Source organism: Macaca nemestrina, chromosome 3, assembly GCF_043159975.1.
Source record: "Macaca nemestrina isolate mMacNem1 chromosome 3, mMacNem.hap1, whole genome shotgun sequence".
Lineage (NCBI taxonomy): Eukaryota > Metazoa > Chordata > Mammalia > Primates > Cercopithecidae > Macaca > Macaca nemestrina.
In genome coordinates, this window is record NC_092127.1 from 16,492,685 (window position 1) to 16,519,069 (window position 26,385).

The window sequence follows — 26,385 nt, forward strand, 5'->3', positions numbered from 1 at the left end:
CACTAAATGAACTAAAACAATACTCAATCCCTTGATCTTCTACATCATGCATCAGCAAATATTCTCTGTAAAGGACCAGATAGTAAGTATCTTGGGCTTTTTGGGCTATACAGTCTCTGTGGCAACTATTCGACTCTGCTATTGTAGTGAGAACCATAGACAATACACAAACAAATGAGTGTGGCTATCTTCTGATACAACTTGGTTTACTAAAACGGGTTGGATTAGGCCTGTCAGCCATAGTGGCTGACCCATGTTTTATATTCAAAAAAGAAATACCTAGTGTTCAGATTAAATGTTTTCTTTTTTTTTTTTTTTTTTTTTTTTTTTGGAGACGGAGTCTCGCTCTGCCGCCCAGGCTGGAGTGCAGTGGCCGGATCTCAGCTCACTGCAAGCTCCGCCTCCCGGGTTCACGCCATTCTCCTGCCTCAGCCTCCCGAGTAGTTGGGACTACAGGCGCCCGCCACCGCGCCCGGCTAGTTTTTTGTATTTTTTAGTAGAGACGGGGTTTCACCGTGTTAGCCAGGATGGTCTCGATCTCCTGACCTCGTGATCCGCCCGTCTCGGCCTCCCAAAGTGCTGGGATTACAGGCTTGAGCCACCGCGCCTAGGCAACAAGATAACTATCGAAGGGTGAACATGCCCCTAAATGCATTGTTGTTGCAAAAGTCCATGGGTTTAAAAAAGGCTGTTATAAGCAGCAAGATAAAAGAACATACAATATTGCCACTTGACATGGTTTGGATCTGTGTCCCTACCAAATTTCATGACCAATTATAATCCCCAATGTTGGAGATGGGGCCTGGTGGATGGTGACTTGTTCATGGGGGTGGATCCTTCATGAATGACTTAGCACCAGCCCACCCTCCACCCCCACGCCCATACCGTCCTTGTGATTGTGAGTTCTCGTGACAACTGGTTGGTGAAAAGTGTAGCATCTTCCCGCTTCTCTCTCTTGCTCCTGCTCCCACCATGTGAGATGCCTCGTTCCCCCTTTGCCTTCCACTATAATTGGAAGCTTCCTGAGCTTTCTTAGAAGCAGAAGCTGCCAAGCGTCCTGTACAGCCTGCAGAACTGTTTGTCAATTAAACCTCTTTTCTTTATAAATTACCTAGTCTCAGGTATATCTTTATAGCAGTGTGAGAACAGACTAATATACCACTAAACATTCTGAATCTTTGCAAATCCATATGAAATTAGACACAGTACATGTACTCTAGACATGAACAAACCTGAAGAGTTATGTATACACGTGTAAGATTATGGCAACAAAAAGAAGGAGCAATTAGTTTTCTGGGATGGACAGGGCCAGAGTGGCACTGTGTTGCCCCGTCTCGAAGGAGTGGTTAATTAAGTGGGAATGGTATCCAGGGCAAAGAGAAAAGCAAATGCAGTATGATAAATCATGGTGTATTGCAGTATAGCAAGTAGTTTACAAAAACTGGAATGCAGCATACACTGAGAGAAAACTTGCTTCAGTTTCTTCACTTTAAGACGAGGATATAGGCCAGGCGTGGTGGCTCACCCCTGTCATCCCAGCACTTCGGGAGGCCGAGGAGGGCGGAAGCCAAGGCGGGCGGAGTTCGAGACCAGCCTGGCCAACATGGTGAAACCCTGTCTCTACTAAAACTACAAAAATTAGCCAGGTGTGGTGGTGCGTGCCTATAATCCCAGCTACTTGGAAGGCTGAGGCAGGAGAATTGTTTGAATCCGGGAGGCAGAGGTTGCAGCGAGCTGAGACCCTACCATTGCACTCCAGCCTGGGCAACAAGAGTGAAAATCCGTCTCAAAAAAAAAAAAATTAGATGAAGATATAGTCCTTACCTCATAGTGTGTTGTGAAAATAAGAAGTTAATCTATATAAAGGATTTAGATTTATGCCTGGTACACTGTAAGCACTTAATAAATGTTAGCTATTATTAATATTATGATTCTTTTTAAGAGAACTTTGAATTTTACCCTTGAGATGACAACCATAAAAAAGTTTTAAGCAGGTAAGTGACATCAGATTTAATTTTCAGGTGAATGACACCGGTGGTGAGTGGAGGGTGGGCTGAAGGGGGTTGAACCTGATGGCAAAGAGCCAAGTAGGAGGCTATTTACTATTCATGGGAGAGATGTGAGGAGCTGCACTAAGTATAGAAAGGGAGGGATTGAAGAGCTACATGTGAGGCAGAATCACCAGGGCTTGGTAAGGGGGACGGACAGAGAACAACTCTACATGCCCCCTAAGATTCATTCACAGGCAAATAGAGAATACAGTGGAAGGAATCACTTTCGAAGAAAAGTTAAAGGTCAGTTTTGACTTCTGTTGGTGGAAGATCTAAAGTACATCAAAGAGGATAATTCTAGAAGGTTTGAGACTCAGAGGAGACAAATGAGCTGAAGAAACAGACCTGGCCACTGGCCCCCTGATGGCTCAAGTAGACGCTGTCAAAACTGGAGAAAAGAAAGTGCCTGGCACATGCTGGGTACTCACTAAGTGTATGCTAAATTCACCCTTATTGGGTAGTTTGTATGGTATATAGAGTTAATTTTTAGAGTGGATAAATATCCACCTGTCAGCTTTTTTCGTCTCTCTTTCAGAATAGACTTTTTTGAGTCAATTTGGCTTTTCATCAATTCTTCGTGATTGTGAGTCCAACTCCAAGGGGAGTTTCCTGCAATGTCAGTCATGCCTGGTGTTAGTTTGGTGCTATTTTTGTTTTATCACAGACATTTAAATCTCATCCCCTGTTGTAGCTGGGGCTTCATTTGGCCCATGAGAAGGATGTTCTGGTTCTGAAAGCTTAGCTGTCTGCTTATTACCTATTCCCCTTTTTTGAACTGTCCCAAGTTGTGTCTACAGTCAACAATAAACTTGACTTGGTTAAGCGTTCCAGAAAATGAGGGGCATCAGAGTTGCATGCCTCTTAGAATTTATGAAAGCAGCCCAACCAAATAAATTTCAAAGTTGTTTTGCCAGGGATAGAGGTCTTTGTCCTCCAAGCAGTTGGGACATCTGGATTTCTGCATGAAGCTTCCTTGGTTTGTTTCATAAATAAATGCCACCCCTAAGTGTCACTAGTCTGGGATGAAATGTCAAAGAACGGGGAGACCCGAACATGGCTGGATAATCACCAGATCATCATTCACCACCACACTACTTCTAAATCTGTCCTCCCCAGCTAGAAACTGTCGTTCTCTTGGAATACGGTGACTATGATATATCTCATTTTAGGAAGCGGAGAGAGAACTTACACTGCATGGAATGGTGAGAATCAATAGAAGGAACTAGAACTATGATTTATTTCCTAATAAATGTGTGACTGGGAAAGAAGCCTGGGAGGATGCTCATCCCACTAAAACAGTCCTGTTCAGTTTAAGTTAAATACATTTTATTTATTCAAAAAACAGTTTTTAACATTTCCAAAATGTTTTTAAAAACCAATGTTTTGTTTTTCTGCAGGTTCATGAGTTTTGGTAAAATATAGATTATCAATCCTAGTTCTACATTTACGGCATAGGAGATAAATTTTTATTAAATAATCATAGCAAAATATTTATCGCAGTAGGACAATTTGGATGTCACAATGAAAAGAGTCAGTGGAATTTTCCTCTATTTTTTTTTTTTTTTTTTTTGAGATGGAGTCTCCCTCTGTTGCCCAGGCTGGAGTGCAGCAGCGAGATCTTGGCTCACTGCAACCTCTGCCTCCCAAGTTCAAGTGATTCTCCTGCCTCAGCCTCCCAAGTAGCTGGGATTACAGGCACCCACCACCACACCCAGCTAAATTTTGTATTTTTAGTAGAGACAGGGTTTCACCATGTTGGTCAGGCTGGTTTCGAACTGCTGACCTCGTGATCCGCCCACCTCAGCCTCCCAAAGTGCTGGGATTACAGGCGTGAGCCACTGCGCCCGGCCAATTTTCCTCTATTTTATATGATAGAGATGGAGAATTTGGAGGCAGAATGCAATAGGACAAAGGATATTCACATTAACTTTTCAATCTTTGAGGGACAAGAGATATTAATCTCTTGTAAGCATTGTTCAAAAATTTGATTTTGCTTACTATGCAAACTCCTAACATGATTATCTAAATTAAAAAAAAAAACATATTTTACTCATGTGTCAGTAACAGAAGCTAGTATTTTTCCTTCAACTATTTCTCTACACAGTGTCAGACTTTTTAGAATTTATTTGAAATGTATTCGTGGAGAACATTCAATATAGGAATCTTAATCAGAATGGGATATAATGGGAGGTGAGGTCACCAAGATGGCAAAGTAGGAGACACCAGCCTTTATTCAACCCCAACTAAAAAACAAATACAGAGAGCTATTCACAAACCCAAAGAGCCCAGAGAGCTCCAGGGCCCATTGAAGAATCTGCAGCAACACAACGGAGCAAAAGAAACTAAGAATATCTACATAGGACAGGATCACCTGTGAGGTCTACATACCTGAAGCACAAGGAGATAGCTAGGAGAAAAGAAGAAAGGCAGATGCTATTGGTATTGTTCATGCGGCAGGAACTACCATAGTTTCCAGAGGTCTGCTCTGTAGAGGACACTGGCATCACTGGCCACTAAGGTAAACAACAACCCTTTTGCTGGGGAACCCCAGAGAGGGAGATGCATCTGAACACTCACCACCATCCAAGAAGCAGCTACTTTTCAATTACTTTGGGAAAAGCTCTGCCAGCTCTCCCATGCCCCAGTGAGCCCTGATCCTGAAGCCACAGCTGCTCTGCTAGTGTCCACACTGCAGCCCCGGGCTCTGTGGCTGCACTGGGCCTACCTCTGACATTGGAACCATTGCTATAGTGAGCTAGTTCATGCTCCAGACCCCAGAGCCACGCCTTTATTGTTCATGCCCCATCTCCAGGTCCTGGATCAGCTGCAACGGAGAGCTAGAACCCACCCCAACTCAGGAGCTGCTCTAACTCTATGCATGTTTCTGCTCCTTTTCTTGGCTCTAAAAGCTACTTCACAAGCATCTGGTACCTCACATTCTGTTATCAATACAGTAGCAAAGTATCTTTGCTCTAAGCCCTGGGTTTTTAAACTGCCCCAGATTCTGCAGCCATAGTCTTTCCACTCCTGCTTGTGCTTCAGTCCTCAGCTCCACAGCCACTCTACAAGTGCCACTGCTGGTGCAAGTAAGCCTATGAGTCAGAACCAGTGCCAAGATGCATTCAACTTCTGCAATGAGAGAAAAATCAGGATGACCTTGGCAGCCATACCCAAAGACCCCAACATGCCTCACTGCCACTATAGGTATCTACAGCATTAGCCACTGAGGAGCACTGGAATCTTTGCCAACACTGCCCTTGGTGGGCTCATCTGCACAGGGAATACATAGCTGGTATCCTTAGTAGTCCCAGAACTGCTATATCCCACCCAGCAAGAACCCTCACACCCTCCTTCCCCTACAGAGGAAAGTCTTTCCACATTGAAACCAGCCTATAAAGTCTGCAAGAGGTGACTGGTCCACAAAATGCACAGGCATTAATGTAAGTCAACAAGAAACATGAAAAATGAAGAGGACATAATACCACGAGAATACCAGTAGCAGACCTGGATAAATAATTCTGAATAATTGTTTTACAGAAGCTCAGTTAAATCAAACACAGAGAAATAATTAAAAGATCATTTATAATGATCAAGTGGGATTTATCCCTGGGATGCAAGGATGATTCAACATACACAAATCAGTAAATGTGATCCTCCACACTAACAGAATGAAGGACAAAAACCATATAATCATCTCGAAAAAGGCATTTGACAAAATTCAATGTAAAAAGCGTCAACAAATTAGGTACATGAGGATTGTACCTCAACACAATAAAGGCCATATACGACAAGTTCATAGCTAACATTATACTCAATGATGAAAAGTTGAAAGCTCTTCCTCTACAATTAAGAACAAGACAAGGATGCCCGCTCTCCCCACTTCTATTCAACATACTACTGGAAGTTTTAGCCGGGGCAATTAGGCCAAAGAAAGAAAGAAAAGACATCCAAATCAGAAAAGAAGTAAACTGTCTCTGCAGATGACATAATCTTATATATTCAAAACCTTAACGCTATTTAAGGTAAATGTTTATCTTTTACCTAATATACAGCTAATAATTTAATATTTTGTTTTCTACATATATCTTAGAGTTTTTCATGAAATAACGTTCCCATTTAAGATATAATTTCAGTGCCTTAAACGTTCAGGTCCCAAATGTAAAAACAATTTATCAATTAAATAATAAACTGTCAAATTAAAAAAAAAAAACCCTAAAGAGACTCTACCAAAAGCTGTTAGAACTAATAAACAAATCTAATAAAGTTGCAGGAAAATCAACATAGAAAAATCAGTAGTGTTTCTATATGCTAACAGTGGTCTATCTGTAAAACAAACTAAGAAAACAATCCCATTTACAATAGCTAAGCAAAACAAAAGAATATTTAGGAGGTGAAAAATCTATGTGCTGAAAACTATAAAACACTGATGAAATAAATTGAAGAATACACAAATTAAATGGAAAGACACCCTGTGATCATGGATTCAAAGAACTAATATTATTAAAATATCCATATTATAAAAGCAATCTACAGATTCAATATAATCTCTATCTAAATTCCAACGACATTTTTCCCAGAAATAAAAAATTCCATCCTAAAATTCATCTGGATCCACAAAGGACCTTGAATAGCTAAAGCAATCTTGAGCAAAAAGAACAAAGCTGGAGGCATCACAATACCTTATTTCAAAATCTACTACAAAGCTATAGTAATCAAAACAGTATGGTACTCACATAAAAACAGACACATAGACCAAAAGAACAGAACAGAGAGGCCAGAAATAATCCATGCATTTATGGTCAATTGATTTTCAAGGTAGATGCTGAGAACACATTAGGGAAAACACAGTCTCTTCAATAAATGGTGCTTGGAAAACTAGATATCCATACGCAAAAGAATGAAACTAGACCTTCATCTCACACCATATGTAAAAATCAACTCAAAATGGATTAAAAACTTACATGCAGACCTAAAACTGTAAAACTTCTAAAAGAAAAGAGAAAAACTCCATGACATTGGTTTTGGATGTAACAACCCCAAAAGAACAGGCAACAAAAATAAAAATGGACAAATGGAATTTTATCAAACTAAGTAGCTTCTGTAAGCAAAGGAAACAATTAACAAAGTAAAGAGTCAATCTATGGAATGGGAGACTACATCTGTGAACCATACATCTGGTAAGGGGCTAATATCTGTAATATACAAGGAACTCAAACAAATCAATAGTAAGGAAACAATCTGATTAAATTGGGCAAAGGACCCAAACAGACATTTCTCAAAAGAAGACATACAAATAGCCAACAGGTATATGAAGAAATGCTCAACATCATTAATTATCAGAGAAATGCAAATTAAACCACAAGATAGCCCTCCCACCTATTGGTGGGAATGCAAAATAGTGCAGCCACTATGGAAAAACAGTACAGAGGTTCCTCAGAATATTAAAAATAGAACTATCATCTAATCTAGCAATCTCATTACTAGGTACATATCCAAAGGACATAAAATCTGTATATTGAAGAGGTATCTACACTCCTGTTCATTGCAGCAGTATTCACGATAGCCAAGAGATGGAATCAAGCTAAGTGTCCATCAACAGATGAACGGGTAAAGAAAATATGGTATATATACACGATAGTATTAATACTATGCACCCTTAAAAAATCCTTAAAAAATAAAAAAATCCTGTCACTTGCGACAACATGAATATTATGTTAAATGAAATAAGCCAGGCACATAAAGACAAACACAGCATGATATTACTTACATATGGAGTGTGAACAAGTAAACAGAAAGTAAAATGGTGGTTACCAGAAAGTGAGGATTGGGGGGAGTGGGCTGATTTTGGTCAAAGGACACAAAATTTCTGTTAGGAAGAATAGTTTCAAGTGATCTATTATACAACACGGTGACTACAATTTGTAATATATTACATATATGAAAATTGCTGAAAACAAATTTTAAGTGTTCTCACCACAAAAACAAGTGACATAATACATGTCTAAATAGCTAGATTTAGCCATCCCACAATGTATACACATATTAAAACATCATATTGTACAAGATACACACAAAAATATTTACTTGTCAATTAAAAAAATAGGGTGCAATCTTTTTTTTTTTTTTTTTTTTGAGATGGGGTCTCATTCTGTCATCCAGGGTGGAGCGCAGTGGTGCAATCATAGTTCACTGCAGCCTTGAACTCCTGGGCTCAAGGAATCCTCCTGCTTCCGCTGAATAATCTTAAAGAACAATAAGATATTTCATGAATAAGTCTAGCTAAGTTCAACGTGAGAATCAACATGACTGCTGAAGAGATTTACCCCACTCAATAAGCTGACAATTATTAAGTAATTACTATAGCATGTGGTACATAAATGTTATTTCTCTTTCTTCCCCTTTTATCCAAAAAACTCACCTTCAGAGTTGGAGAAGACCCAACATAAATGGGCGGAGGATTTCCTTGCCAGCCCTCAAGACGATAAATATGTCCAACACGAGAACAAGGAACAAATAATAATTTGCCACCACACTGCCATATCTATGAAGGAAAAACACGTTGTGAAAGTTGTTTCCAATACAAACATAAACCATAACTGAAAATTTATCTTGTAAGTGTACATCTAAAATCTAAATTATATACAATGTCCACACAGAATTCTTAAACTAAACAAGCTCCTAAAATAATTTGCTCTTAAAAGTTCATCTAACAACCAAGAAGGCAACAGGGAATATAGTATTAATAATAAACTGCTACAAAGGGGCCTCTTCATAGCCCCTAGCAACCTTCTCCCAATATAATCTTGCAAAGTCATGTGGATTCTTTATTCCTAACTCACTCATCATTTCCATTGCTAATACATTTCCTACTTGGGTGATTATTATAATAACCTCCTAACTGGCTTCTTCACCTTCAGCTTCTCTCTACTCAACTATCCTTATTTATAGCAAGAGATTATTACAGCTGAAGGGCAGCTTTGGGTCATGTTATTCCCTTGCTTAATATCTTTGATCGTTCTCCACTGCTTATCAAATTAAATAAAAATCTCTTAACTCAGCTTTAAAGGCTCTCTTCAATATGGCCCTAATACACGTTCCCATTTTATCTTTTAGATGTCTTCCTTATTCATGTTGCCTGATTCTGCCCAAGTGTGCTCCTTGCTGTTCTCTGAATACGTTCCTTGTGTTCCCTTCTTTGTACTTTTCCCATGCTACTTGCTTAGATGTCTCCCTCCCGCCCCTTATCTGTACTTACCAACATCATACCCATCTTTCTACTTCTGCCTCAAATTCTACATCTAGCATAACGCTGCTCCCCTCCCCTCCCCTCCCCTCCCCTCTCCTCTCTTGCTCTGTCACCCAGGCTAGAGTGCAGTGGTGCAATCTCGGCTTACTGCAATCTCCGCCTGCCGGATCAAGCAATTCCCCTGCTTCAGCCTCCCAAGTAGCTGGGACTACAGGTGCGCACCACCATGCCTGGCTAATTTTTTGTGTGGCTAGGATGGTCTCGATCTCTTGACCTCCTGATCTGCCCACGTCGGCCTCCCAAAGTGCTGGGATTACAGGCGTGAGCCAACGTGCCTGCCTGACACTGTTTTTTAAACACACCAACTGAATGCCATTCTGCCTTCTTGCATTATGAATTTAAGTATAATTCTAATACCTTCTTATCAAGTTCCTTGAGAGCAAGGACTGGTTTACTCCTCTTCTATCCCTCACAGTGCTAAGCACAGGACATTTAAGACAAGAGGTAATGAAAACCTGTTGAACTCAAACTGTGATATAGTTCTCTCTCTCTTTCTTTTGGAAAATGGGGGTAGGAATGGGGGTTGAGGTGGGGGCTGGAGCATGGAAGGTAGTATTGCTCCAAGACTGCTTCAACAACAGGGGAGGCACTGCAGGAAGACAGCTCCAAAGTCAGCCTGAGGATGCAGCCATTGTGGGGCTCTGCTTCTGTCTTGAATCATGTCCTAGTGATAAAGGGTGACTATATCAGTGGGTGGTCAACTGTGGCCCTAATGCACGCAGATTCTTCCAAGGGCTTCTATAATAAAAAGCTCCAGTATATAGAAAGTTGGGGTGTGGGGTGTTTTCATTTCTAAAGGTTGCTAGCCACCATTTTGAGCTGAGCCCTGTATATATATGGTAAGTTTGGAGCTTGCATTTCGCCTTATTTTTCCCTCAAAGGCATCCATTTTCGTTAAATCATTCTTTATATAATTTGGAGAAATGCATTATATCATTATGGTTTTATCCCCCTACAAGAAACCAGCTTTATCTGAAAGCCACAGAAGTTAGTAACTACTTGGAAAATTCCATCTGTTGAAATAAAATGTTACCTTGTATGAGATCTCAAAATTTTCACCACCCCAAATCTGGAGACCTGGATCATAGAGACCCAATTCAAAGAAGAACTCTCGTTCAATGGCAAATAATCCCCCAGCCATGGCTGGGGACCTAAGAAAAAGAAACACTGCAATAACCATCATAGACAAACCCCCAATAACCCTTCACCAATAGGCAAGAAGCCTTGTAGAATACAGCCTAAAAATGCATAGAAAAGACAAAACTGATGGCCAAACATGAAGAAATTATAAAGCCTTTACAAAAAAAAAAAAGAAAAAAATCTGTTCATAATTCCCTAACGAATTTACCACAATTTCTAACTGAAACTATAGTTCATTACAAAATAGAGCATTGTTTCATTTCACCATTAGAGGGCGCCTTGGTTCCTTTGTCGATTTAAAAATTAAGCCTTAGTTTTAATTAATACAGAATTTTCTCTTTCACTCTTAAAAACACTGAGCCATACAGCCGTGGTCTGCTAACTGCTTCTGCACTGATTTATGAGTCATTCTTGGATGAACAAAACCATACACCATGGAAGTAGTCTGTCATTTTTAAATTTTATAGCTCAGGGACTCGCCAAATAAGGGTGTAAATCATCGTAGAACATCCACAGTTCATTCAGAGTTTGCAAATGTAGCACAGAAACGACACAGGAGAATTAGACATAGGTATTTACTGTGCCAGGAGGTAGGAATGCAAAAAGGTGATCTGTGGATCTGTGGGGCTTCTTGAATGGACCTTAAATTGGACACTTTTTAGGTCCAAGAGAAAAAAGATTTGGTAGCTTCTTAGGGACAAGTCACTCCCACCATTGGGAGAAATGACAGCAGAATTTATTTTACTCCCTGCTCCCCTCCCCAAACAATTAATTACTAATTCATCATGTTTCTTAAATTTTAGGGTATTCATTATTATTAGGGTAAACTTCATCATCATACATAATATTCAATCTATTCAAATAGGTTCATTGGAACATATTTCAAGGTTCCATTGATTCTACCTTGAAAACAAAAATCTTTTTTTTTTTTTTTTGAGATATGGTCTCACTCTATTGCCCAGCCTGTAGTGCAGTGGCATGATTGTGGCTCACTGCAGTCTTGATCTTCTAGGCTCAAGCAGTCCTCCCACCTCAGCCTCCTGAGTAGCTGGGAATACAAGTGCGCACCAACACATCCAGCTACCTTTTTATGTATTTTGTAGAGACAAGGTTTGGCCATGTTGCTCAGACTGGTCTAGAACTCCTGGGATCAAAAGTTCCACCTGCCTAGGCCTCCCTAAGTGCTAGGATTATAGGCACGAGCCACCGCACCCAGCCTTGAAAATATATCTTGAATCTGCTGACTTATTTCCAACTTCACTGCCACCAGCCTAGACCAGGCCAACACTGCTTGGACTTTCCAATATGTCCCGAGCTTGTGTCCTTTTTCTCTTCTGCCCCCTACTCAAGGCTAATCACACAGTAGCCAGAGCAGACTCCTCCGCATGCGCCTGCGTGATACCAGCCTCTCCCGGCTCTCTGGGCTCACCACGGTCTCTCTTCCCGTTGAGTCCTTCACTGCTCTGCTCCTACCTGGAATGTGCAGGCCTCCTTTCTGTCTCAAGGCCTTCATTCATGTTATTCACGATCCTGAAATGTTCCCTCTCCACAGAATTGGGCCCTCATCCTTCAGATCTCAGCCTAAATGACACTTTGTCAGAAGGGCCTTTCCTGATTTCCCAAGCTGGATTAGGTTCATCTTTCCATAAACTCATGTACTCTGTGATTTTTCTTCATACTACTTATCACAGCTGCTGTTCCAGAGTTTTGTTTGTTTTGTGAGACAGGGTCTCACTCTGTTGCCCAGGCTGTAGTACAGTGGCACAATCATTGTTCGCTGCAGCCTTGAACTCTTGGGCTCAAGCAATCCCTCTGCCTCAGTCTCCTGAGTTGCTGGGACTACAGGCACGTGCCACCACACCAGGCTAATTTTAGGGTTATTTATGTAGTTATCTGTTTAATTTCTGTCTGACTCACTGTATTTTACATTCAATGAGGAAACATATCTTTAAAAATGTATCCCCAAAAATAGTGCTTGGCATACGGTAAGCACTCAATAAATGTTTGTTGAGTGGATAATGAATCAAGAAATACTTTCAATACTAAAAGAAAATAGCATCAGGAAAAAGTTGTTCTCTTATGCCTTTTCTTAAAGTATGCTGTCTAACTCAGTAATAACACTATTACATTTTAGGTGATATTTTCATGTCACTTTTATTTAACTGTCATTTAAGATTATTCCATTATAGCTGTGTCTTTTTTTTTTAGACCGAGTCTTACTCTGTTGCCCAGGCTGGAGTGCAGTGGTGTGATCCTGGCTCACTGTAACCTCTGCCTCCCAGGTTCAAGCGATTCTCCTGCCTCAGCCTCCCAAGTAGCTGGGATTACAGGCGCACACCACCATGCCCAGCTAATTTTGCATATTTAGTAGAAACGGGGTTTCACCACGTTAGCAAGGCTGGTCTCAAACTCCTGACCTCTGGTGATCCTCCCGCCTCGGCCTCCCAAAGTGCTGGGATTACAGGCGTGAGCCACCTTGCCTGGCAGCTGTGTTTTTATCTTTAAATAGATTCCCATTCCTCTCAGTACATACTTGAAAATGCATCTTAACATGGACACCAGTGAGTTAATTAACAGATAACCTCCCTTTAATTTTTCTAGCTCACTTAAAAATTTTTCTTTACTGGCCTATGGAATTAGCAGAAATATAAAATTGCTCAGCACTCTTTATTTTTTTTCTCCCACAGTTATGTGTTAAGTTAAGCAGGTAAGCAGTAATTTCCTGGACTATTCTGAATAAGAAATTTCCCAAAAAAATTTGGTAAATGTCCAATTAAGCTACTATAATTAATTAAGTGCTATAACTTCTTTATGTTTGCCATTCAGTATCTTGATATCATGACATGCCCAAATCCCACCAGCATTTCCATGACATTGGAAGCACCATCCCAAAACAGAATTCTAACATTATCAGCAGTGTAACAGGGAGAGAGAGACCAAAAGCAGAACCATAGGATCAGAAAAATGAGATTAGACACATTCAGGAGAAGGCTATACTAACATTTGAGCAAACATTTCATTTGGGGTCATTTTTTACAAAGACAGTAAAATGTTCTAATTACAAGATCAAAAGAAGAGAGTAGCATAAGTTGTTCTACTGAAAGAACCACAAGAAGGTCAAAAGCTGATTTTTGAATAGAATTTTCTTTTAATAAATCACTTTTCTGAGAATGAAGCAATAAAGGATTCTATGTAATGTTTTTTAAAGTCATGTATTGTGATTCATCAGATTTTAGTACAAAATTAGTATTTGAGAGTTAACATAACAGAAAAAGGGGAGAAAAACCCAAAAATCTCTTGCTGGTGCCCTTCATTGTTAACATTATACCCACGGCATGAATGTGGAAATAAAAGTCTTGGTTGGATTAAAGTAATTTATGTATTTTAAATGTATAGAATGACACTGTCATCAAAAGAATAAAATCTGATGTCTAATCCAGGATAACTAAGATTTCTTTTTTTTTTTTTCACTTGTACTTGGAACATATGCCATATTACATTATTTTTCTTTCCCCAATGAAAGTGTGTATGTCTCAGTAGTGGACATCGAATTTAGGGTAAAAGCAATTACAGCGGAGCAAGTGGAGTAGAGTGAAAGCTCTGAAACAGTATAAGGAAAGATACTCTTTCAGAATCTGAGACAGCATCTACAGTTTTAAAAACAAATCTTTAGCTTGGCAAGAGGTTAATAGGTTAGCAGCAACTGGAGAAAAGAAAAATATGTAAGTGATTTAGTGATTACCGATATGGTTCAGTTTTTGTCTTTCTCAGTCTCTTCTCTTGAGGGGTCAGAGGCACCCGTTTCCAGAGCATACTCCAATCCCATGCTCCTCGGGCATACCCATCTTCATCACCGCCCCCTTGGGGTATAATTTCATATGTGTTGCCATTTATGACATCTATAAGCGGCACAGTGCAAATGGTTCTGTATTGTGTTGATGATGGCAGCAAAGATCAAATGGAAGCGTACGTATGGCCCCACACATTTATACGAGTTCATGGGGAAGAAAAAAAAAAACAACTTAGATAAACATTCAACATAAGAAAATAAAGTAATAGTCTTTACCGATAAGGTTCAGTTTTATGTTTTCTTTTGGCCTTTTCCTTGTGGCTTAGAGGAATACGTTTCCATAGTAAACTCCAGTCCCAGGCCCCTCTGGCAAAACCATCTTCATCCCCACCTTGCTGTGGTTCAATGGAATAATCATTCCCATCTATGTAATCTATTAGAGGCACAGTACATGTAGTTCTGAAACATTTACAGAAAATGAAAAAGCATTTAAGAACCCAAGACTAGTTCAGCATGCCTAACTACATTATCTCTTTTTGTTGTTGATTTGTTTGTGCACTGGGGGGCTTTAGTATCTAATGGGAAATACAGTAAATGAATGTCCCATAAAAGCCAAAAAGCCTGTTTTTGTAAGGGCAGGAGAGAGGAGCCTTCTCCCTAGGCTTACAGACAAATGTCAGGGACAAAGAACTATATCATTGAGTTTAATAGAGTTTTTCTCCTTTTCACTTTGGTACTAAAGGCAACTTTATTTTGGTAATTTTATATTATTTATAAGATTTTCTTGCCTGTTATTTTCCCTATCACCCATGAAAAAGCTCATGTGCGCGTGTGCATGCATGTATGTGTGTGTGGGGTCACCAATAGTACTTGCCACATTCTTAGCGGTTCTCTCGACCCTTTATTGCTTTCTATTTCTTGGAAATAGTTATTATGAAAATTTGTTTCTGTACTTTTGCTTGATCTTCCTCACTCCTCTAACTGTAAGAAAACAGCTTTTATTGCAAAAAAAAAAAAAAAAAAAAAAGTATTGTTGCTTTAAAAAAAAAAAGCAAAAAAAATCCCTCAAAACTTGCTGAAGAACTTAAGAAGTAGTCTGAGAATTTGGAACAAAAAATCTCTTATATTTGGGCTTCACGAAAATGCTAGTACTCTACAACCAATTCGATGTCAAAGTGACATTACAAACATGATCTGGTACCCTGCTTGTTGCAATGTTCATCTCGTCAGAAAGGATTTTAAAATCTATTTTCCTAAAACAAAAATGACAGCTGCTTATATCCAGGTCAAGGTGCTTTTAAGAAGTTTAAAAACCAAGTAAAAGGGAAAACCTACAGGGCTTAGAACTTTAATATGGAGGAAGTAGGGTCTAGAACAGGTGCTTCCTTCTGTGAACTCACACTGGAGGGTCATTGTCAGATTCGTGGAATCTGCCACTGGAATCTGGAAAAGCACTTCCTTACTACCCAGAAGCCTGCTGGAATTCACCTAGAGAGAGTTATCTGACACTTGGTCAGTTAACTTTCCTCACTTCTTATGATTTTCACATTCCTAAATACACGGTGCAGCGTAAAGTGTCCCAGGGAGGTCTTGGTCTGACAGTTTATTAGCTATCTGATTTGGGGAAAATTACTTAATTTCTCTAAGCCTCGGTATCCTCTTCAGTCAAATGGGGCTAGTAATCTCTATCCTGCAGGGTTGCTGTGAGGATTAAACCAGACAGCATGTGAAAAATGTTCGTGATCGGCCTTCACATTAAATCCTCTCATGATGAAATCCTCCAAAGTTCTGCCTTTGATTCATGCCATTTACCATTTGCCACACGGACATGTTTTATTTTCCAAATTATGGACTAGAAGCAAGGAAGGCTTTGAAGCTAGAAAACTGACGGTGCCTTGTATTGTTTTAGATATTTCTGGAAATTTAATGGTGATTGCCACAATTCCATGGAATAGTTGTGTATTTCTAAACTTCAATGTTTCTATAGGAACCCAAATCCTTGACACAAGTAACACTTGGTCTTTACTATTGAAAGTACTAATTTAAAAGTCACAAAAATCAATAGGTATAATTTCAAAGCATGGTTCCTCAAGTGTTTAGAACTCTTACCCCAGTTTAGAGGGAGCAATTCCTATTACTCTTAGGGAAAGTGCCTGGAGATAGAGGAGTCTTAATAACCCAACCACAAAATGATTCTTGAGTGAGGAACCCTGGGTTTTTCCCAAATGCCAGACTGCCTACATTTAAATCAGTCCACAGTATCAGTCTAGCTTCACCCAAGGAAACAACTAGATGAGGGATAACACTAATGCACACTTGACACACTGAATAGAACAGGAATCAAAGGATGAAAATATTATTTGCCCTTCCAGGACAAGGTTTACTTTCAACCAGGAAAGAAAAAAAGCAAGGTAATGTTACCTGTCCTTAGATATGGGAGCTACAAGTGGTGCATACCAGTTAACTGCCACCTCACAGTGGGCATCAAGGTATATCAAAACCTTAAAAAAAAGAGGCAGGTGAAAGAATACTCCTCGTATATGTTACATCATATATTACACACAATTTAAAATTAGATGCTAATAAAAATTAGCATTATAGTCAATTCTGACACACAAGTTATCTGTTTAAGCCAGCATTCTCATTTCAATTTAAAAAAACTGAAGAATGATTAAAAATGTATATGATTTAGTCACCAAACCCAAAATGTTGACATTGTAGATATCAAATGCTTCCTACCTGTCCAAGTTTAGCCTTCTGAGCACCAATACTTCGTGCTTGAATTAAACCTTCCCTTCTTTCATTTCGAAATACCTTCACTAGGCCATTCCACAGCTTAATATATTCATCCAGTTTTTCTTTTAAGTGCTCTATTAAGAAAAATCAATTGATATTATAAATGAGACTAATAAATAGAAACCAATTAATTATTATTTTTCTCAGGAAACAAGAATAAGAAACAGGTGCATTGGGTAGACACTAATTTTACATGGACCAGATTGAATGTTTTATCTATTAAGAAGGAAGGTGAAGTATATTATTTAAGTTAATTTTGAGTTTAATATGCCTACAGAGAACTGGTTAGTCTGAGAATTATCCAACGTCCCTCTAAACAGTGATTATTCCAATTGACAGTTAAGGTTTTAAGAGATATTAAAATTTTTGTTCCTGTTCACATGTTAATGTCAAATCTGAACGCTTTCAGGAACAACATTTTGTTGGCTGTTGGCAGAAGCAATGGTTAAGGTTTCTGAAGATGCACTGCCTACTAATAATACTGTACAATTTCACTGGAATCCACACAGGGTATAGGTTGTTTAACATTTGTTTCTGGGCCATCTTTCCCCAACCAAAATCAGTGTTGAAAGCTGCAACCTTCATATGATGAATATGGTTCCCACCAAGTTGGCAAATAATCAAAAAATCTCATTTTCTCTTTATCTTAAGCATCAAATGTATAATTATACATTATAAAGATAATTCTAATTATACATACATATATGTATAATATGTGTTTGTAATTTAGTAGAGGAAGTTTTGTGTTATAAAAACTAGACACATCTGGCAAAGTTTCTATCTTTGGCTTCCCATTATAAGAGAACTTCTTTTGTTCGTACCACTATGAGTCCATGAAATTAGCTCACCACAGTCAGAATGAGCTGCAGATCAGTTAAAAGATGCTTCTTGAGGACACACAAATTGTTTTAAAATTGCTTAAAAATTTGGCCCATGTATATGCAATCACAGGAAAACTGCTGTATTTAGAGACGAGTTAGTGGTTAAATGGGCAAATCAGACTGTATACTTAATCTTTTACTCATTTTAGGGCATATATTATTAGTAAGATACTCACATGTGGGTATCTGGAATTGAGAAAAAGAACTTTCTATTTTGGTACCCAGTTTTAATAAGTATTATAAATAAGATTCTCGTGCTTAATCATGTTTTTCCCCTCAGAAAACCTGAGTAATTTTCCCTTCAAGTTAACTTTAAAAAAAAAAAAGTCTTTATCATCTTCTTTTTAAAGTTCAGTGCAGTCCTAAATTATTTTTTTAAAGCCTTTTTGAATTCCATTAGGAGGATTTTTTGCACATGCAACTTAAACACATCTTCAGTTTTTATGGGCAGAAATGAATTGATGGCCTATGCTTCGAGTTTAGATTCTTGGTTCTGACTGCAGGCTGGGACATGTGTGACTTGCCGTGGCCAATGAGAGGTGGGTGGAAATGACATCAGTCACGCACATAGAAGCGTGAAGAGGCCGCTTGTGTGTGTCTCCTTTCCCACTGCCTCTCTGCAGGCAGTGTACGAACTGAGGCTGTTCTGCACGCCCGGGTCCTGCACTGAGGACGGGGAGCAGAGCTAGCGCTGACCCGCAGGGACCGTGTAATTTGAGCAAAAGCTAACCCTTCACCGTGCAAGCCACTGAGAGTGTGGGTTTGCTTTAATTTTGGACCAACTCAGCCACAGTTAGCTGATGCACACGTGTGTGGAGTCATTTGCTCTATTGTTAAGAGCTCCAAACCTTTATAGAGAATACTATAATGCCCAGAAACCCAAGTGTTATTATGAGTTAGCTCCTTTTATATGCATTTTGTCTTCAAAAGAAAAATCGTTATCTTAAAAGTTTTACTTTCTGAATATATTAGGGAAAGTACATACCAAATTATCACTCAAGTTTGATTAACCAAACAGTCTGTAATTTTACTAAGGATAGGACTGAGATTTTAAGGTTGATTTTAAGGTTGTTTTGAAATAGAAAAAACTAATTACAGCTGTACTTTTGTTCAAGGGTAGCCCAAACTTCTCTGCCTACTCTAAACTCAAGGGACCCTACACGATTGTCTTCATTAGAGATTTGTAAAAGAAGTAAAGATAAAAAAAAAAAAAAAAGACAAGAGTAAAAAAATACACAATACTCTGAGGTCTGAAATTGTGTTCTTTTCTTTGGCAAAGCAGTTATTTTAGGATGCTAAATACCTTTTGGTGTATTTTCATTTTTTTTTTTAGGATATGATAAACTTCTACTGGTATTAATAATACAGAGGTTCTTAAAATTAGTAAAATTGGGGGATTTTGAAAAGTTATTTTATAGATTTAGATTTTTGTACATGTAAATTATTATTGTATCAACAATATCATTTGTCTTAAGATAGAAATAGTATTTTAATGGAAACATTACTGTCATAGAAATTTGCAACATAATGGACATACACAAAACGTTGTGCCTAAAAGCTTTTAGATTTGACATTAACATGAGAACTGAAAAAAGTTTTAATGTATCTGAAAGCCTCTAAATGCATTTGATACGACTAAAAACTGTAAAGCTATACATTCTCTAGTATACTTAAAAACGACTAGTTAATAAACGGATCAGCTGCACAGAGAAGAAGGGAACAAGAGGTCATATTTCTATGTATTCGCGCTAACATATGTGTGCAGTTCCACGACTGTAATCATGGCCTTGCAAAACCAGCAAAGCTTTATCCAGACTGCAAGAATTCTCAATTACATTTTGGAGGAAGCTTTTTTATAAAGCCATTCTGAATGATGTTTTCATGCTACCTATGTTTATCTTCACTTCTAACATTACAACCAGTGGTATACTTTTACTAAATTTTTGTGTACAACCAAAGTTTTGTGTACTACTTGTACATCTCTGAGCATGTAAAACGGACATAATATCTACTGCAAGGATTACTGTTAGTATTAAACAAAATAACTCACAGCAATGCTCGGCACAGTGTCAACTTGTTGATAATAGATGCTATCAATAGATGCAATTAGTTTTTTAAAGCTAATTATTTCAAAATCATATTTTTGCAATTATTCATGCTTAACTTATTTTATGGACAAAATGTGAGTTTTACAGCCATTACCTTTATTACTGAAATCATCAATTAACACAATTTCTGCTAAATATTTCCTTGGAGTCCTTTTAATTACACTGTGGACTGTTCTCATGAGGGTTGACCATCCTTCATTATGGAAGACAATGACAACGCTTGAAGTGAGCAAGTTTTCATCATAATGCCAATACTTGCATCTGTAAAGAGAAAATTTCATCATATTTATTTACAGGTAATCTACAATGCTTGGCTCCAAGCTGACTATATTTTCTGGTTGGACTACATATTATCGACTTAACTACGGTAAGTGAATGAAATATAGCCTTCAATATTTAACGGAAACATAAGATAAAAGAAAGAAGCTATTATGAGATAAAGTTACTCCTAGATAAAGCTACTGCATAACCAGCACTTATTCTGTAATAAAAAGAACTAATTTGTGAATTTATGCTGAGGATGCTTAAGAGAGTATTTACAGCTATCAGGTGGTTGGCTTTTTTTTTTTTTCCCCCATGACCTGGATCTTAGTTTATTTTCCTTTTTGAAATGAGCTTTTGGCACAAGAGATTTATTTCACTTGCTATAAATAAACCATTATATTACTGTATTTGAAAGCTAAACACATTATATTACTATGTTTGACTAAAATATTCAGAAAAAAATTAAACAGGTTGACCTGAGGCATATAGCAAGCATTCAGAAATTTACTGTGGAATGAACAAAGTGCTAATATTATTTAGAGCTTTTAGATTAGCTGAAGGGCTTAGTTGTTCTACACAACTATTTGAAACAACTGTAGCAGGAGTACAGTTTCCAGAAGACTCTTCCTAAATAAAAGAAACCCCAAATGGGGTCTGGAAAAAAGACTCATTTTGATTCTGAAAGAGTACTTTGCAGTGTAACCCAAAGTTGGGAGGGACCAAACACTCTTTCAGAATAAGTTCAAAAACACAGTAGTAGGGAAAACAGATCTTGTAGGAAGATGTAATGTTTCTGGAGAGAAACTAAAGCAGGCAGAGCAAGGTATGCCTAATTTTAGATGGGTAGGGATAATAAACCCCCAAACAAACTATAACCCAGATAGGGACTCAGGCAACGTTTTTCTTCCTCTGAGTCTAACTACTGGGCTTAAAACAGCAGAACGGGGTGAGAAAGACAGCAATTTTGATTTACAACAGATACCAGAATTGGTGAAAATATGTAAAACATGAAAGGAAATTTGGGACTTGCTTCTAAGGCAGAAGATAGCAACTTGGGGAAAAGGGCAAGATAGAAACTTTGAATGGGAGACAGGACAGAGTTAGAAACATAAAGGGGCTGAAGAGGGAGGAAAAGGGTGGGGTGAAGGTGCAGAAGGTGGTGAGGGACCCCTTTGCTGTCCTAGGGACCTCAATTTGGGGAACATCTCCAGGCCTTGCGTTCTTACAGAGGACAGGGGACAACACAGCTGGAATAGAGCATAATTTTGTGTTTGTGTTGTATATTTTTCCATCTCCTTTCACCAATGTGTAGTTTAGAAATAATAATCCAAAAAACGTAAACCAGGTTGTGTGCCAGAGTAACTCTATTGGTATGTCTTTTTCTTATATTATTTGTCTTAAGAATTACAAAGTAATGCATAGTTTGTTGTACAAAATTCAAACAACATGCAAGTTTATGACATGAAGGTGAAAGTTCCCTCCCTGCCTCTCTTCAGCAGGTTTTGTTGTTCCCTCCAGATTTTCCACCTCTCCCTAAAAGAGCTTCTACTTCCTTTTTCTGAGGAAGAGAGACGTCCCCTAGTAGATGTCAAATCTCATCTCCTAGACGAAATCATTGTTAATAGTTGGCTTAATATATTTTTTAAGATTTTTGTCTACTCATGTAGACGTGTCTGGTATGTATACAGAACACATGTTCAGATGAGTATGTATAGACTTTTCTCCCATGTGAGCATGTATAAGACTTACATAATTCTTTTAATAAGAATGAAAACATTATAATAATGTTTCAATACATTATTGAATATTCCATAGTACAGCTGTTCCATAGTATGGCTGTTCCAGTCTACTGAATTATTTCCTTATTGATGGGCATTTCTGCTGATTTCATAATAATGTTTCAATAATCATCCTTTTGTATATACCTCTATGCCCTTGCATAGAAATCTTTCCTACAAAATTTTCAAGACTGTAAGCTCATTAAGGACAGGAGCCTCAGCTATTTTGCTCACTACCATATTTCCAGCATATAACAAATAACAACTGCTCCATAATTCTTTCCTGAATTGCTTTGGGGATAATATTTTTGAAATGTCTCTTATATTTTGTTCTCAGTAATGTCTACTCTCCACCCCACAATCTTTCTACTTTGAGACACCCTCTAGAACTGAGGGAGAAGGAAAGGAATAATCAGTTAGGGCAAACTCAGACTGCAGAAACGGTCTGCCTGAAAAGTCACAGCAACAGGTACAATTAAAACAAACTGGGAAAAAAACTCAGGCTACACCTGCACACAGATAAGCAGACATGGTCTAGTACAGAAGCCCTTTGTTAATCAGTGAGCTCTCAGGAAAAAGATTCCTCCCCTTTTCAGGCATATACATGGTGGGCTCCATGGAAGCTGGCACAAGGAGGATGGGGGCTTACCTAAAACAAACCCACAGTTAAACAAACAAGAGAAGCAGCGCTTTGTGCTTGCCTAGAGGCATACCCACAGCTGCATAAGATAAGGGGAGTTGCACAGACAGCTTTACTGATAAGAGAAGTTGCTCAAACTGCTACAGAAATGGAAGAGTTTCTTATAAAAGCTTTTGGATTTAGCTGTAACTCGGCAAACTACTCGGACTCCCCTCTCTGCTGTGGAGCATTTCTTCTTTCGCTTATTAAACTTTTGCTCCACCCCCACCCTTGTGTCCATGCTCAATTTTCTTGGATGCAGGACAAAGAACCCAGGTACTAGTTTAGAGAACAAGAAACTGCTACATTAAGGTGCATGGCAAAACTACAACATATTTAGGTGCAGGAAGAAGGGACCATCAGAAGAGTGAGGAAGAGCAGACCTTTAACCTTTTACTTTCATTTCTGAGGCTTCTTCTCTATTCGAAACCAGTTTCCTTTCACGAAGGGCCCAGACATCGCATGGGATTGGAAGGACGTTCTAGGGCAAATGAAGGTTTTTCGCTGGGGCTACCTCTCAGTATTATCTCCAGTCCCTGACAGCTATCAGGGCATGGGCACAAGGACTTCCAGTCTTTTCCTACTGCATTTTTCCTTCTTTCTTTTCATGGCTATCATGCCTCTTATTCCTTCTTTGTATGCAATGTTACAGATGTTTTTGCAGCCTAGGGATATAATCTTGCTGGGTAGAGTCAGTTGGTGAGTTACATTCCTGATTACTAAGACACCAACTGACAAACACAACAACTCTTGGAGTTACAAGAGTAACTTGGTAACTTGGAGTTACCAAGACAAAGAGTTGTTGTGTTTGTGATTTCCTGGAGACGAGGAATTCAAGATCAGTCTAAATTTTCACCTAGTAAGGGCTTTTTGTCCTCAATGATAGACACTGATGGCACTATATAAGGGGATATTTCACCCCAAGTAAAAATCCTCTTCCCTCTCCATTTGGATTGTTTCCTTCTCCTTTTGGGTTGTTTCTTCCCTCCATGTAAAAGCTCAGCACTGTCCAATGAATTTAAACAGTTCCTAAGAAGCCAAGTTAATTTTCTTCTGCTGGGAGGCATACTATGGGGACAGCCTATTAACTCCCAAACCTTTCTTTCTAACTTCTGCCTGGAGAGATAGAGTCAGTTTTTACATAACATCTCAGATCCTACAGTGCCACCTAGTGGGATGGGATTTTTTTCTCCATGGGGAGTCTTGTTGGCTGTTTGTCGAAAACCTCTAGTTCCCGGATTCTGCTGTTTGTCGAAAACTTCTAGTTCCCAGATTCCCCTCCCTCCTATGTCCCTCTATTAGGGACCAGGCTCCATGCCCCATCTGTAAATATTAAAGCTCCATCTTTAACAATCAAGAGGACAGCCATTCAATTCCTATGTTCCTTTTTGAGGCACCTGTTCTACATCCAACTACATTGACATTTAAACAAAAAGGGGATTTTATGTTTGGAAGTCAATTGGTCCCATTCTCTGGGATTTCAGTGTTTCACTAGGGCCATAGCAAGGGAAGCCAGAGATAATATTAAAAGACTTCCTCCATTCCATTAAAGTGTCTTGCCCAAATACAATCTCTCCTGGACCCTTAGGGTACACTGGGAACCTTACCGGTGAAGTAGGTCTAGGAAACCAGCAAGGGTGAAGGGCCAGGGCCACAAGCAGATGAGCATGACTAGTTATGCCAACTAGCTTCTCCAGGACCATAAGTGAAGGTCATACTTGCAACTATGCGGTGGTACCTATGACAGTCACTGGGACCCAGAGGACGGGAGGAAGCGGGTGAAGGGGAATGCCCCTCCAGCCTTTCCCTCCATCATGGGTCACTCTGAAGAGAAGGAGACTGAGGGATGCCTCTTCTCTTGTCTCTTCTACATGGGTAACACCCCATCTTCAAGCCTGCACTACCCTTGAGTGCAGCCTGGATCTCCTTTAGCCCTCAGACCCTAAAGTTCACTCTGGGCAAGCCCCAACTTCACTCTTGTACAGAGGCCTTCCAAGATTTAACCCAAGTATTTAAAGTCTCCTGGATGTTCCACGGATGGAGAAGCCAGAGGGGAAAATAGCAGTGCCCTTGGAGGACTCTAAATGAGACCATGATGATAGCATCAGAAAATGGGGAAGGAAAATCTTTCAAATGTGTATATTGGAGAACTTGCAGGGCATTAGAGCTAAACCTATTAACTCCTCCAAGCTTTCCACAATAGATCAAAAGCTAAATAAAAATCCTTAAACCTTTTTATTCATTAAAGAACAAGTTTATTACTCAGACAGCCCTTAATATGAGAAAGAAGTCGCTGAAACAGGCCGTGTCCAAAGATCTTTCTAATTTTTCTCACCCTCGAGTTGAAACTCTGCAGTACATAAATAACACTCTCCTCTGTCCCCCAACCAAGGAAGTCTCAGGGAGGCACTGAGGCTCTCCTCAATTTCTTAGCTGAAAAGGGATATAGGGTCTCAAAATCTAAAGCTCGGCTCTGTCAGACTTCAGTAAAGTACCTAGGTCTAGTCTTATCAGAAGGGACCAGAGCATCAGGCGAGGAAAGAATACCCACTTCCTTTACCAGTTGAGGGGATTCTTAGGCATTAGTGGATTTTGCAGACTGTGTGTACCTGATTACTGTGAAATAGCTCGCCCTTTATACTACCTCATAAAGAAACTCAAGCAGTTAAAACTCTCTCACTAACCTGGGAACCTAAGGTTCAAAAAGCCTTTAACCAGCTAACACAAGCCTTACTTAAAGCATCAACCCCCAGTCTTCCCAAAGGAAAAGCATTCAGTCTCTATGTATCAGAAAAGAAGGAAATGGCCCTGGGAATTCTGGCTGAAGCTCGAGGTCCAGCTCAACAGCCAGTGGGTTACCTAAGTGAGGAACTTAACTTGGTGGCTAAAGGCTGGTCAGCCTGCCTCTAAGCAGTTACAATGGTGGCTTTGTTGGTGCCAGAGGCCACTGGGTTAACCATGGGAAACAACTGTTTACACCCCATACAATATAGCAGGAGTGCTGTCCTCTAAGGAAAGTCCCTGGCTAACAGACAATCACCTCCTCAAATATCAAGCTTTGGCACTGGAGGGATCTGTGGTCCAGAGGAAAACCTGCCCTTGCTTGAGCTGAGCCACTTTCTCCCAAAGGGAACTGGAGAACCTGAACATGATTGGGAAAAGATAGTGGTGCAAACCAGTAAAAGGAATGATGAGGATCACTGTTTACATTCTCTGTAAAGTTTTAATTAATGAAAAAGATTTTCTTAAAGAATGCTCAGCTTACTTCAAAGTGGATATCTGAGCTATGGGTATATGTAAAAGGCCTTTATGTTTTTCTCTTCATAGATATGTTTTTCTGGAAAAAGTTTTTTTTTTTTTTTTTTTTTTTTTTTTTTTTTTTTTTTTTTCCAGTTGACTGAATTACTTTTTTCCACTGTGTCTTGTCATTCTTGGTGCATGCATGAAAGACCCTAGAATGACTTCTGGTGGCCTGGGATTCCTTGGGAAAACAGATAAGGTGCCACAAATCCCATTTTGGAGAAATCTCTGTTCTCCTCATGGAACCCCTGGAATTAGAGGTGGATAAGTCCCTTTCAAAATCTGTCTTTGT

General features: G+C 39.1%; 1 protein-coding gene across 2 annotated transcripts in view; it reads right to left on the reverse strand.

The window, feature by feature from the left end:
• The window catches only part of LOC105466671 (polypeptide N-acetylgalactosaminyltransferase 7), a 152,836-nt gene that overhangs the window by 11,738 nt on the left and 114,713 nt on the right, over positions 1–26,385 (reverse strand). Inside the window, exons 3-8 of one of the 2 annotated variants that reach the window (XM_011715751.3) lie at positions 20,167–20,333; positions 17,027–17,157; positions 16,709–16,788; positions 14,564–14,746; positions 10,391–10,508; positions 8,470–8,592 (exon numbers count right to left, since the gene is read on the reverse strand). In XM_011715751.3, the coding sequence (XP_011714053.1) occupies positions 8,470–8,592; positions 10,391–10,508; positions 14,564–14,746; positions 16,709–16,788; positions 17,027–17,157; positions 20,167–20,333 (802 nt within the window). Of the gene's footprint in view, positions 1–8,469; positions 8,593–10,390; positions 10,509–14,239; positions 14,423–14,563; positions 14,747–16,708; positions 16,789–17,026; positions 17,158–20,166; positions 20,334–26,385 lie in introns of both variants that reach the window. The other variant, XM_011715750.3, reaches the window with a different exon arrangement.